Below are 15,550 nucleotides of genomic sequence, written 5' to 3'. Positions count from 1 at the left end.
CATTTTTTTCTGATTTGTTCATAAGTTTATATGGCTGTGGGCTTTCTTAGTGGCTCAGCTGGTAAAGAATCTGTCTGCAATGTGGGAGACCTGGGTTCAACCCTGGGTTGGGAAGGTCCCCTGGAGAAGTGAATGGCTACCCACTCCAGTATTCTGGCCTGGAGAATTCCATGGACTGTATAGTCCATGGGGTCACAAAGAGTCAGACACACCTGAGCAACTTTCACTTTCACTTCACTTTATATTGCTTTAAACTTTGGGGATAAGATTTAGTCAATGTTAATAATTAATTAGTAGATCATTATTATATGATCTATTTTCACGTTTGCTTCAGTTAAGAATTATCCAGATGTCTATTCTAAGTTCTTAAAAAATTCCTTTTATATCTTTAGGATAGTAAAATTGGTGCAAGTTAATCAAATATTCCTTATCACTTATTAATTTATACTCTGCCTCTTTCTAAGATGGAATTTTCTAATATGTGATGATAACTCTAAAATTGTGACAATAGCTATAAAATATGCTAATATGGTGTAAAAACACTAATTTTAAAATAATAAATAGAAGCTAGGAAAAAGAGAATTCACTACTATTGAACTGAGTTTTTCCCACTTTTTTCTGATTTGACCATAAGACTTAAAAAATTTTTATTTAATTGGAGGATAATTACTTTACAATTTTGTGATGGTTTTTGCCATACATTAACATGAATCAGTCATGGGTACATATGTGTCCCCCTATCCTGAAACCTCTCCCACCTCCCTCCCCACCCCATCCCTCTAGGTTGTACCAGAGCACCAGCTTTGGGTGCCCTGCTTCATGCATCAAACTTGCACTGTTCATCTATTTTACATACAGTAATATACATGGGAAAGGAGTACATCAAGACTGTATATTGTCACCCTGCTTATTTAACTTATATGCAGAGTACATCATGAGAAATGCTAGGCTGGATGAAGCGTAAGCTGAAATCAAGATTGCCGGGAGAAATATCAATAACCTCAGATATGCAGATGACACCAACCTTATGGAAGAAAGTGAAGAGGATCTAAAGAACCTCTTGATAAAAGTGAAAGAGGAGAGTGAAAAAGCTGTTTTAAAACTCAACATTCAAAAAACAAAGATCATGGCATTAGGTCCCATCCCTTCATGGCAAATAGATGGGGAAACAATGAAAACAGTGACACACTTTATTTTCTTGGGCTCCAAAATCACTGCAGGTGGTGACTGCAACCATGAAATTAAAAGATGCTTGCTCCTTGGAAGGAAAGTTATGGGCAACCTAGACAGTATATTAAAAAGCAGAGACATTGCTTTGTCAACAAAGGTCTATATAGTCAAAGCTATGGTTTTTCTAGTAGTCATGTATGGATGTGAGAGTTGGACCATAAAGAAAGCTGGGCATCAAAGAACTGATGCTTTTGAACTGTGGTGCTGGAGAAGACTCTTGAAGAGTGCCTTGGACTGCAAGGAGATCCAACCAGTCCATCCTAAAGGAGATCAGTCCTGAATATTCACTGGAAGGACTGATGCTGAAGCTGAAGCTTCAATACTTTGGCCACCTGATGCAAAGAACTGACTCATTTGAAAAGACCCTAATGCTGGGAAAGATTGAAGGAGAGAAGAGAAGGGGATGAAAGAGGATGAGATGGCTGGATGATATCACCAACTCAATGGACATGAGTTTGAGCAAGCTCCGGGAGTTGGTGATGGACAGGGAGGCCTGGTGTGCCGCAGTCCATGGGGTCGCAAAGAGCAACTGAACTGAGCTGAACTGAATGTACATGTTTCAATGCAATTCTCTCAAATCATCCCACCTTTGCCTTTTCCCACTGAGTCCAAACAAGTCTGTTCTTTATTACATCTGTGTCTCCTTTACTGCCCTGCATGTAGGATCATCATTATGTCTTTCTAAATTCCATATACATGCATTAATATACAGTATTTGTCGTTCTCTTTCCGACTTGACTCTGCGTAATAGGCTCCAGTTTCACCCACCTCATTAGAATGGACTCAAATGTATTCCTTTTTATAGCTGAGTAATATTCCATTGTGTATTTTTGATCATAAGTACTAAAGCAATACATATATCTGTTAGTTGCAGTGGCCTGGAATTTATTCAGTACCTCAGAGAGGTTCAGAAACACTTTAAATTTTCAGTAGCTGCTCAAAGACATTGTTAATTGATTAGAAGGAAGCATAAACAAAATGAAAGTTAAACCAGATTAAAATGAAATATGCTTTCTAAATGGTTTATTAAAATGTAATAGCCTTTATATAGATTATTTTTAAATTCTGCTTCAGCTTACCTGTGCTAGCAGCTTTACTTCATTTACTTCATTGCTTAGATCTTCAAGATCTCTACCCAAATGCAGACAAAATTGCTTAATGCTTGTTTCTCTGTCACCCACAGATTTATCAATGGCATTCCGAACAGCAACGAGGGATGGCTTCATAGTTGCAAAAACAGCAAAGTCTTCAGGAGGTGTGGGAACCTGATACTGTTCAATGAGCTTGTACATCTGAACCACAACATTCCCTTCTTCTTCAAGGCTTTCAATCTAAATGGAAACATCAGTTGCTCATTAAATAAATCAGTGTCCTGTTATACCTGTTAAGAGTGACTGATAGGAGACAGTCTCTGTGCACCACGTTGTAAAGAGCCAGCACACAGAGGAGTGCATGTAATGCAGATCAAATTGGCTGGAGCTGGCTAGATGACAAATACAGTCATTACTACGATGCAGACAATGAGGCCTAGGAGGTAAGCTGTTCAGAACTGAGCACAGTTAATACTACTCTGATAAGTATTTACTTTTTCTCTCTCTCTTGTTCCCTAGTAAATTAAATAGTAGTGCTCAGTCGCTTTAGTCGTGTCTGACCCTTTTGCGACTCCTTAGACTGCAGTTCACCAGGCTCCTCTGTCCATGGAATTTTCCAGGTAGGAATACTAGAGTGGGTTGCCATTTCCTCCTCCAAGGGATCTTCCCAACCCAGAGATCGAACCCGCATCTCTTATGTTTCCTGCCTTGGGAAGCAAGAGCACAAGCACCACCTGGCAAGCCTCAGATTAAACAGTGCCAATATTTAAAGTTTTCAGAGATGGCAGGTGCTGTGAGGATGCTCAACCGTAACATCCGAGATTCCAGGCAAGTGTGCTGAGCAGTGACTGTCCCAGGGCAGGCCCTGAGGTGTGTGGACCATGTACCTCTCTGTGTAGATTCAGAACCCTGATCAATGGTAAGCATCTTGCTACCCTCTAATAAACGCTTCTACTACCACTATTACTGACTCCTAAACATCTCTGCTCCGATGCCCTTGCCTCAGTGGACAGTGTCTTTCCTAATTTTCTGGCAAGGTCTCCCCAGTTTGAAGGGAACCCTCCTCGCCACCACTCTGCCACAAGGTTATAGAGGAAGCATCCAGGTTCTATAACTTGACCCACCTCCTGGCCACAACTTAACCAGGGAGCATCAAATTGGGACAGAGAGAATCCAGCTCAGTCTGACCTTTCTCTTGACCTTGGGAAGAGTTAGATTGTATCTGTGGGCAGAGGCCACTTGCTTTCAAGGGTTAACAAAACAGGTCCTAAACAGGAGAAGAAAACTGTGGAGAGGCTTTAGAGAGATGGTTCTCAACCTTGAGCTGCGTCCCAATCTCCCTGGCAATACTCCACTACTGTCCTCTATACAGTATGGTACAGTAAAGTACACAAAAGCACAACGGCTTACAGAGGATGCACACATGTGACCATGCATGCCAGATATGTGAACCCACTTACCGTGATTGGGTATGCAAACACACCTTCACATCTTTGAACATTCCCAAGTTGAAAGTTCGCATGTAAGGGATTTACTGTAGAACTGTAATCTAGATAATAGTCATAATGGAAGCCATGATCCTTCTTAATCTACATTTGCATAATAGTCAGGAAACTTACTAGCAGGAATGAAAGAAACCCAAGTTAAACTAGCTTAAGTAGGCAAGTGGGTTAGGGAGACAACAGCAGGTATAGAGACTCTTCTTGCCTGTTCGCTCGATGCCAGCCCCCATATTCCAGCTGTTGTACTGCACTTTTCAAGGTACTGTACTGTAAGATTAAAAATGTTTTCTTTGTTTTTTTATGCATTATTTGTGTGAAAAGTATTAGAAACCTATTACAGTGTAGTACTATATAGCTGATTGTGTTAGTTGGGTACCTAGGTAAACTTGGTTGGACTTAGGAAAAAATTGGACTTAAGAAACTCACTCAGAACAGAACTCGTTTGAATTTAGGGGACTTACTGTATTATCATTCATTACAAATAAGAACTGCAATAAACTGGGGTTGAGAGCACTGGCTTTGTTGTCAGAGACCCAAATTTGAATTCCAGCTATACTGTACACAGGTCTGTGATCTTGGACACAATGACCTATTTTGGTCCTCATTTGCTTATCTGGAGAATAAGAATAAAAATTATCTATACTTCTTTCTGGGGACTGCAGCCATGAAATTAAAAGACTCTTGCTCCTTGGAAGAAAAGCTATGACAAACCTAGACAGCATATTAAAAAGCAGAGACATAACTTTGCTGACAAAGGTCTGTATAGTTAAAGCTATGGTTTTTCCAGTAGTCATGTATGAATGTGAGAGTTGGACCATAAAGAAGGCTGAGGACTGAAGAATTGATGTTTTGAACTGCGGTGTTGGAGAAGACTCTTGAGAGTCCCTTGGACTGCAAGGCAATACAACCAGTCCAGCCTAAAGATCAGTCCTGGGTGTTCATTGGAAGGACTGATGTTGAAGCTGAAACTCCAGTATTTTGGCCACCTGATGTGAAGAGCTGACTCATTTGAAAAGACCCTGATACTGGGAAAGATTGAAAGCAGAAGGAGAAGGGGATGACAGGGGACGCGATAGGAGAGGTTGGATGGCATCACTGACTCAATGGACATGAGTTTGAGCAAGCTCTGGGACATAGTGAAGGACAAGGAGGCCTGACATGCTGCAGTCCATGGGGTCGCAAAGAGTCAGACATGACTGAACGACTAAACAATACTTCTTAAGCTTTTGTAAGGATAAAAAATGTAACATATGTAGAAAATGTAGTACATGCCTGACTAGTAGTGATCAATGTTAGCTGCCATTACTACTGTGAGGTAAGCCATCCACTTCCTTTGCCTGAAAGTGTTTCTGATATTCTGACAGCTGTATCTTGACCTTCAGTCCCTCAGTTTCTCTTATTTGCCTTCCTTCCCAGAAGATTTGGAATAGTGAGTTACACAAGAATCAACTCACCCTTTCCTGAATTTCATCAAGAAATACTAAGCTGTTAACATATTCTATGGTAGTAGTTGGGACAAATTCAAGCTTGTATTCTGCATCTTGTGCCTCAGAGATGATGGCATCCACTTTTTTCTTGCTTAGACGAGGAAGCATATAATTCAGCACCTAGGAAAGAAGAAGGAACTGTGAATCGTAACTACTTGAGTATTTCTATTTTATTATGCATTTTAGATAAAGTCTAACTGAATGTCTGTTAAATCAGCAGGTAATGGAAGCAGCAGTATATGAAAGGGCTTTTTTCCCCTCCCCCCCCACACTGAAACAATAGGATTAGTTTTTAAGATTATTTCCAGAATAAGCTAGATTGCACAACTTATTAAAAAGTTTACCTAGGGACTTCTTTAGTGGTTCAGTGGTTAAAAATCTGCCTTGCAATGCTGGGAAAATGGATTTGATCCCTGGCTGGGGAACTAAGATCCCACATGCCACGGAGCAACTAAGCTTGAGCGCCACAACTACTGAAGCCTGTGGGCTCTGGAATCTGGGCACCACAAACTAGAGAGCCCACATGCCACAACTAGAGGGTTTGTGTGCCACAAGGAAAGATCCCACATGACTCAACCAAGATCCCATGTGCTGCAACTAAGACCTGATGCAGCCAAATAAATAAATAATTTTTTTTAAAGTCTGCCTAAATGCCCTGATATTTTGTAAGTACCCTTTCTGTTACTTTGTCCTGTATAGTGAACACTGTGGTACCATCCTCAATATCAACTCCATTTCTTTTGTGTTGGGTGGTAGTAATGATTCAGAGGAAGGTGATCTCTCCTTTAGAAACAAAGATTGAGTCTGATTGGTCATAAGGTAAAATGAGCATGGCTTTCTTTGGCTAGTGTGATTGGATTAGGGTGAACCTCTGACATTAGCTGATCCAATTAAGTAGAAACCCAAGACTTTTGTTTAAGGCTGAGAGATCTCTCTCTCTCTCTCTCTCTCTCTGGACATGAATAAGGAAATAATTATCCTATAGAGGCTTTGACTACCATTTCAGAAAAGTGAGGGTATACGAGCTTTAGGATGAAGCAGGCACATCAGAAGGAAGCTGGCACATAGTGAATGGAAAAAATCAGGTCTTTAGAAACCACTGAGTCACTAGATCACACCTTCCTGATGCCCATCCACCCTCTGGACTTTTTAGATCCATACATTTTCTGATTGCTGAAGCCAGTTTGAGGTTTTTTTTTCTGGCTTAGTATACAGTAGTACTCATAGTGCTCAGAAATGTTTGCTGAAATTGACTTTGCTTCAATTCTCTATTGTTTTCTTTTTCAACAGATGAAGCAGAAAAGCTCTATAAAGAAGTCCAATGCCATACAGCTAATTAGTGACAGAAAAGATTTGAGCACTCAGGCCTGCAGCCTTTTAGACAGAGCACTGTCTTCTTTCATCTGCACCAGGGGTCAGCAGGGGTTTTATGTAAGGGCTAAGTAGTAAATACTTTAGATTTGCAGGATATATGGTCTCTGTCACAACCACTCAGCTCTGCCCTTGTAGAGCAACCATAGGCAATACATAAGCAAACTGCCATGGTACAAAACAGGTGGCAGGCTGGAATGACCCTGTGGGATATATTTGCCAATCTCTGTTGTATACCATTGTGTCTCTAGAGGTATTTTTTAGAGTCTTTATTGAATCTGTTACAATATTGTTTCTGTTTTATGTTTTTTGGGGTTTTTTGGCTGTGAGGCATGTGCGATCTTAGCTCCCTGACCAGGGATTGAACCTGGGCCCCTTGCTTTGGAACATGAAGTCTTAACTACTGAACCACCAGGGGAGTCCCTTTGGGGTGGTATTTGATGGTATATATGACTAAAGGAAGACCTGAAAGTTATTGTAGAAGCAATCAAATCTCCTCATCTCTACCATTCACTAAAATACAATCAGACCTTTAGGGACAGTTTCAGATCAGGAAACCTCAGTATCTAGGATACCTCAGTATCCTAGAGTCAACCAGCATTGCTACTAGGACTCTGAGCTGTTACAGCAATGTCTCCTCTGGAGGAAATCTTGAAATGCTCCAACAAAGGAAAAAGGAGTGGATGTAAGAGACTAGTTTAAGGACTTTTGTTCCCTCACCTGAAATTGACTATGCTTGGGACAGAAATAAAAACATGTAACTTTCCCTACAAATTAAAGATGCTGAATAGACTTAAGTTAATTTTAAATAGCTGCAATACTAGAAAATAAAGATAGGCTATTTGCAGGAGAAAAATCATAAAATAGTTGTAGAGACCATAGTTAAAATTTTTCCTAGTTCATAGTTACCTCCAAGCATCGCAAAGGTGATGGAATTAGTTTTTCTTTTAGTTGCTTAGTGTCAATGAGCAGCAGTCCTACGTTCCTGGTGGGTCTCAGAGCCACTGCATCCTTATGCTGTCTGTGATATTTTTCCAGTTGTTCACTAAAGAAATTAACACCTACATAGAATAATTCATATACAGCAAAGAATATATGTTAGATTTTAAAAATAAAAATCATTGCATTAATACACTTACATATGTATTTAAAATGAGCTATCCATAGGTAGAGAACCTTGTATAACTTTAAAATGTTAATTCATTATGCTTTATATTTTATTCTTGTAATGAAGAAACTAACATTTCATAATGTAAATATATTTTCTGACTTTTGCTAAGAATAGCTCATGAAAATAACTTGTAATTGCATTAGAGAATCTAGTCTACAATGGAGTAGATTCTAGAATCAGACTGGTTTGAAGTTCACTTAAACTAATGGTTCTTCCACATTGTACCTCAAAATAAGTATGAATATGCATCTTTAGTTGTATTCGATTCTTTGTGACCCCATGGACTATAACCCACCATGCTCCCCTGTCCATGGGATTTTCCAGGCAAAAATACTGGAGTGGGTTGCCATTTCCTCTGCCAGGGGATCTTCCCGACCCAGGGATTAAACTTGCATCTCCTGTGTCTCCTGCATTGCAGGCAGATTCTTTACCAAGTATAAATATATAAGGATATTAACAACAGAGAAAGTTTGAAACTCAAGAGATCAGGCATAGCTAAAGTTATTTCCATTCCTCTTCCCAATACCTCTGCCAACCCTGCTCCCCACATCAAGTTAAGGCCATTGTCAACTTTATCTGCCAGTGCTGCAATTGCATTTTGATAGTCTTCCTATCTCCAATTTCTCCCTTTCCCAAATCACCAGTGGAAGTCTGATTATCTTGAAATCATACTATTTGTCAAAAACAGCTCTTACTAATACACATATAATACAAAACAACTCCTTGTCTTTAAAAATTCAGCTAACTTTATTTCCAGTTGCTCTCACCACTTGAGTCAGACTGTTTTCCCTACTGCTTCCTGTTCTTCTCTAACCCTCTTCCACCATCCCCAAGAGAAAAAGTTGTTGATCCCTGCCTTTATTTCCATCACCTCCTGTCCTGGACACAAGGGGCAGTTTGACACAGTATAAAGAACACATCAGACAAAGTCTTAGAAGACCTAGGCCCAAGTCTTTAACCAACCTGTTGCTTTGGGTAAGTTACTTAATCTTTCTGAGCTTCACCTTCCTCAAGATATAAAAAAAGGGATGACAATTATCTTTTTGACTCATTTTAGAAGGTTTTGATGTGTTTATTTTTGAGAAATGAAAAAATTAGGATATCAAATGATCTGAGAAAACCCCTGGTGAGGAAAGCTGTATAATGTTGCTTTTCCCAATTTATTTTGGGAAATATTTTCCCAATTTATTTGAACACAGAATCTTTTTAATAGTATCATGTAATATCCTTCAGAATAGTGATTCAAGGAATACCAATTTGGGAAACACCAATTTAGTCCAATACTTTCATTTTATACATAAATAAATTTAAATCACTCAAAGTTAAAGGACTTAGCCGTGGTCACATTTATCCATGTTCAAAGGGAAACAAAAGAGTAAAGCCAACAGAAGGGCACTCTCTTGATGAGATGGAGGCAGGATGGTTTGTATAACAAACTCTCAGGTCAGGGGAAACAATTTCTAAACCACTTACTCACTTACAACTCCAATCTTGGAGTTGCCTTATCTCTGTATTTCCACTTGCCTATTTATAAAATGAGAATACTCACCTATATAGAATTATGAGGATTAGATAAAATAGATTAGATGAGACAGCACAGTACCTATCATAAGTGCTTAGCAAGTATAGAAACTATTAGTAGACACTGACTTTTATAGAAATTTAGTGGCGAGATATGGCTGATTATTTCAGAAAGCCAGACCTGTCTTCTGATCACCTTCTGGAGCTAAACAAAGGGCAGTCTGGCTAAAAGTTTGGTTAAACAGGCATTTATTAAGTATAATAAACTATAATATATCCTAAGGCTTCCCAGATGGCACTTGTGGTAAAGAATTCCCCTGCCGATGCAGATACAGTTTCAATCCCTGGGTGGGAAAGATCCCTCTGGAAGAGGAAATGGCAATCCACTCTAGAATTCTTGCCTGGGAAATCTCATGGACAGAAGAACTTGGAGGGCTACAGTCCATGGAATCACAAAGAGTTGGACATGACTGAGCATCTGAGCACAATATGTCGTAGGCAGTGTTATAGTAATTTGAGGGAATATGGTATAACAGGCAAGGCATGGTATCCAAGGGGCAAAGCTACATTCTAATGGGAAATAACTGGGTTCAGAGGTTTAGGAAGTACCAGAAAGTTTCTAAAAGAGGAAGAAAACAACTTTTAGGAGTCCAGGCCAATCTACTCCAGATTTCCAGACAACAAATGGCTAATACCTATGATACCCTGGTTCAGAGATTGAGACAGGATTGACAAGCCAAGGCAGGACTAGATGAAGGGCAATCTGGGAGCTTGGTGGCCTTATCCAGTTAGGTAACTGGTGAGCAAGTAAAGTTATCCAACTTGAGGAACATGCTAACAGGAGACTCAGAGGCCTTGGCTCAAGGCTGTGAGTAGAAGATCTAGATGGTTAGAACTGGTTATTCGGATTAGTTTATTTCATGTGCTGAAATGCCAGGCTCTACATCTTACTGTTACCATCGTCCACCACAGTACCTGTCAGTTCCCTTCAGTTCAACACACACTAAGTCTCAGTGTGACAGTGTTGGTGAAGAATGGTAGAAATGAACTTGTCTAATTCTTTTTTTAATTTCTTAAGTAGAACCCCGCTTTTGTTTCTTGAGCAAGTTAGTGCTTTGGGAAAAAAAGGTCTGTTTCAACTTTTCAAAAAGTAAAAAGTAAATACAGTGTCTATTCTTGGATTAGATTCTGGGCCAAATCAGCTGCAAACTGCTTTATTTGGCAGATTCTGAATATGGACTAAATGTTGATTTTAGAGATTTTTTTTTCAGGTGTGAAAATATTTTGGTTCTGTAGGGACATGCTTTTTGAAGATGCACATTGAAGTATTTCATTTAGGGACTGGCATGTCTAATTTGCTTTAAAATACTTCAGTGTAATAAAAATAATGAATTGAAAGAAAAACACAAGAATTTCCAGAAAAAAATAGTGCTCATTCATGAGGCAAAGTATCAGAGTAAACATTTTTGTGCATGAGAAAAAAAAGAATAAAACCAGATAATGAAACAAACCAAAAAAAGAATATGAATGATATACTTCACATTTTTAAATGGTAATAATGAATGCTATATACTTAATTTTCATAATCATTTGGAAACTTTCTTGCCTGAAATTTCACTTGGGCATTGTATTTTATTTTCTTTGGTTGAAGAAAATAAGTTTAATAAAATAACTTCTCCATGGTTCTAATCTCATGAGTAAGGTGTCAATTCATAGATTCATACCTACCCCGTTGCAATAGGGCTGTACAAATAGAGTAACTTGAATTCCTGAGACAGAATGAATTCCTGAGATACATGTTACACTATGTAAACATTTTTTAAGGAATCTGAGGGGAAAACATTTCTTTCAACTCCTTTCCATATAGAGGCTATATGACCTTTGCACTGATACAGTTTCATACTAAAAGATAAGCTCTTGGGGAAGAATGCCTTCCCATAATATTCTGAAATAAAACATAACAGTAAAACTAAAGAAAAAAGTGGTTCTACAGAAAATAATCTAGAAATGAATAAACTCTTGTGTTTTGTCAGGCCAACTCTTTTGGGCTACCATCTCTGTCACCACACACCACAAAGCAGAAACCTAGACCATGATAAACCTTGATATGACTCTTAGACATAATTAGCAAGGACAAATGAAAACTTACCAGGTTCTTGAAGTTTAAGAGCTTCTAAGTCAAGACTTTCATTTTCCTTGAAGAATATTCGAAACTTTTCAAATGTAGCTGCATAAAATTGGGCAGATTCAAATGCTGCCTGTATGGCTTCCTACACATTATATAAAATAAAAACAGACAAAACTATATTTTTCCTAAGCAGAATTTAATTCTATACAACTAAAAAAAGCAGATGCACACTATGCTGTGACCTGGGGATATATAAGTGAGAGAAAAGGTACCATCCTTGATGACAAAGGGCAGTTAATAAATTCTCTTATGAAACTTAAAAAAAAAGATACATCTTTAAATGTGACTTTCAAAGAATTGTTCCTTTATGATTAAAAAGAAGTAAACTTGTAATTTTTTAGCTTCATGGTGAACTTACACATCACTAGTAGATATATGGCAAGAGGCAATGTCTATTTATTTTCCAAATCACAAATTTTATATCTTAGTTTAACTGTTTTTGAGCCAAGGCAAAACCATTTAGCATATATGCAAAATTACTTGCCTAATCTCATTATTAAATTCTCTATGCTGGCAAGTTTCCTATTTCAAAATGTCTTCAGAATTTGCCCTAATAAATACTTTCCCTCACTTTGCTTAAACTTGGCACCAACCTCCACTTCCCTACAAGACTTTTCATATAGTACCATGTCAGTACACATTATCATAGTTCAATGGCATCATAATGCCTGCAAATGGCAGTTAGGACTTGTTTCTTGTTGATCTTGGCCTATTACTCCCTGGCTGCACTCCATTGCCTTCTCTTAATATTTCCTACTAAGACTTCTTGCAAATGACTGCAATTTGTCCCAAGGAAAACAATTGCCATTCCCAACACACCAATGCTAGGGTAGGTGGCTCAGACTTAGTGGTAGTGGTAGAAATTTTAATTACAAACAATAGCACACACCCTAGATAGCTATATTTAGATATTTGTTCATTTATTTCCTTTCAATATGCTTCTTATATAATATTTCAGAACGTTTCTGCTGTTTATTTCTTTACATTAACAATTGAAGGGAAGATACTATGTCAAAGTATATCTCCTTTGAGCAGATTTAATAGTGTCTCTGGTACATGATCATGCAAGTGTTAGGCAGAAACACAGTGGGTGACCCAAAAGTGGAAAGATCCACCAACATGTTGAAATATGATTTTTAGAACCTCACAGTATAGTTGGTGGAATAGTTCAAAGAATTCCATATACGGTCTCTGAATTCCTTAAATTTTAATAATATATCACATTTGCTCTATGATTCTCTCTATATTTCTGAACCATTTGGAAGAAAGCTGCAGACACAAGATATTTCTAACACTAAATATTTCAGGGTTTATTTAACAAACATAAAAATATTTTCTTAAGCTGCCATAGTATTAATATAATGACTTAAATCAGGAAATTAGCATTGATATTAATACTATTATCTAATTACAGGCCTTTATACAAATTTTGCCATTTCTCCTAATAATGCCTTTCATAGCAAAATAAAAAACTTTTTTTCCCCCCTGGCCCGCTATCCTATCCAGGATCAGGTATTGTATCTTGTCATATATCTTTGGTGTCCTTTAATCTGGACCAATTTCTCAATCTTTGTCATTCATGATCTTTACCTTTTTGAAGAGTAACACATGTGTGGGTGTGTGTTTGTGTAACACTTCTTAATGCTTACATTCAGTTATATATTTTGGCAATAATATAACAGAAATGATGTATGTTCTCCATGTATCATGTTTAAAGGCACATAATGTTGATTTGTCCCATTACTGGTGATGTTAACATACTAAAGTGGTATCTGTGAGGTCTGTCAATGTAAACTTACTATTTTCTCTCTTTAAATCAATAAATATCCTATGCAGAAATGTTTTGAGATAAAAGTCCTTTTTCTTACCATACCTTTGCATATCCATTTCAGTATGCATTGGAGATTCTCACCTATTTCTATGGTTGCTATAGTGGTGATCTTTTTTTAGGTTTTCCTTCTACATTTACTAGTTGGCATTTTACTGTAAGGAAGAACTTTCCATTCTCACTCCATCGATTCATTCATTCATTCATAAAATATACTTATGTATTCTTATTTTATTCAAACACTGTTATAACCATTACTTATTTTAATGGTCAGATTGTTCTAGGGAGACCCTTCAGGTTGGCTTTTTAATCTTTTCTGCATGTCTCCATTAGTTTTTAGACATCTTCTTATTTGTGTGTGTGGCGGTGGGGGCGGTGGGGCTTTCCTGGTGGCTAGATGGTAAAGCATCTGCCTGTAATGAAGGAGACCCTGGTTCAATTCCTGGATTGGAAAGATCCCCTGGAAAAGTAAATGGCAACCTATTCCAGTATTCTTGCCTGGGAAATTCCATTGACAGAGGAGCCTGGCGGGCTATAGTCTATGGTGTCACAAAGAGTCAGACATGACTAAGAAATTAACGCTTTCACTTTCACTCATATTTTGGTTCAACACTATGCTCTGGGCTATTCTTGTACTTCAGTTGTCCTAGGAATAAGCAATTTCTTCAGAGATAAGGATCTTCTGCTTTGGAATGATAGATAGAAATCAATGTGTGGACACTAAATGGGCTCATCGCTATTAGGATGTCACTGCTTCCAGACCATCTCAGTGAGCAGAACAAGACACACACACCCACCCCCCACAAATATACATACATGCATACACAAAACCCTATATATAGTTCTCTTTCTATTGATTAATTAAAAATCATGAGTTCATAATTCCATTTCCAATATAACACCATTCTGGCCTTTTCTCTTCCATATTTGTACTTCCCTTTCTGAGGATGAGTAGCCTCATTTCATTATCCACAATATGTTTAGTTGTTTGCTAAACTCCAGCATACACAGAAAGTCATTTCAGAATTGCTAATGCACTAATACCACCATGAAAAACAAACTAATTGGAACCTAATATTTGTTATAATTACAGTGATCTTTAGCTTAAGGGTATACAGGCAAAACACTGTATTTAAAAGTTACCTGTTTCAGTATTTCCCCCTTCCTCGCAGTATGGTTATTCATTTGAAATATAGAATAGTTCATTTTTTTTTTTTACTGCATTCTATTTTAAGATTTTGTTTCCTCATTCTCATAGCTTTCCTGTTGTTGTTATTTAGACACTAAGCTGGGTCCCACTCTTTTGTGACCTCATGGATTGTAGCCTGCCTGGCTCCTCTGTCCATGGGATTTCCCAGGCAAGAATACTGGAGTAGGGTGCCATGTCCTTGTCCGGGGGATCTTCCTGAGCCAAGGATTGAACTCACGTCTCCTGCATTGGCAGGTGGATTCTTTACCACTGAGCCACTAGGGAAGAACACAGATTTTTAAAGAACTATACTGGACTATACTAAAAGGTCTTTTAATTTCATGGCTGCAATCACCATCTGCAGTGATTTTGGAGCCCCCCAAAAATAAAGTCAGCCACTGTTTCCACTGTTTCCCCATCTATTTCCCATGAAGTGATGGGACCAGATGCCATGATCTTAGTTTTCTGAATGTTGAGCTTTAAGCCAACTTTTTCACTCTCCTCTTTCACTTTCATCAAGAGGCTTTTAAGGAAAGTTATGACCAACCTAGATAGCATATTAAAAAGCAGAGACATTACTTTGCCAACAAAGGTCCGTCTAGTCAAGGCTATGGTTTTTCCAGTAGTCATGTATGGATGTGAGAATTGTACTGTGAAGAAAGCTGAGCGCTGAAGAATTGATGCTCTTGAACTGTGGTGTTGGAGAATACTCTTGACAGTCCCTTGGACTGCAAGGAGATCCAACCAGTCCATCCTAAAGGAGATCAGTCCTGGGTGTTCATTGGAAGGACTGATGCTGAAGCTGAAACTCCAATACTTTGGCCACCTCATGCCAAGAGTTGACTCATTGGAAAAGACCCTGATGCTGGGAGGGATTGGGGGTAGGAGGAGAACAGGATGACAGAGGATGAGATGGCTGGATGGCATCACCGACTCAATGGACATGAGTTTGAGTAAACTCCGGGAGTTGGT

The 15,550-nt window shown here is 38.4% G+C and overlaps 1 protein-coding gene across 1 annotated transcript in view; it reads right to left on the bottom strand.

Annotated features, from left to right (window-relative positions):
• The window catches only part of DNAH6 (dynein axonemal heavy chain 6), a 270,144-nt gene that overhangs the window by 203,494 nt on the left and 51,100 nt on the right, over positions 1–15,550 (bottom strand). Inside the window, exons 11-14 of the mRNA XM_061155236.1 lie at positions 11,523–11,643; positions 7,591–7,742; positions 5,278–5,430; positions 2,310–2,561 (exon numbers count right to left, since the gene is read on the bottom strand). Coding sequence (XP_061011219.1) covers positions 2,310–2,561; positions 5,278–5,430; positions 7,591–7,742; positions 11,523–11,643 — 678 coding nt within the window. The remainder of the gene's footprint in view (positions 1–2,309; positions 2,562–5,277; positions 5,431–7,590; positions 7,743–11,522; positions 11,644–15,550) is intronic.

The sequence above is a fragment of the Dama dama genome, chromosome 11 (assembly GCF_033118175.1).
Source record: "Dama dama isolate Ldn47 chromosome 11, ASM3311817v1, whole genome shotgun sequence".
Lineage (NCBI taxonomy): Eukaryota > Metazoa > Chordata > Mammalia > Artiodactyla > Cervidae > Dama > Dama dama.
The sequence above is the reverse complement of the archived record's forward strand: the minus strand, read 5'-3'. Positions and strand labels throughout refer to the sequence as shown.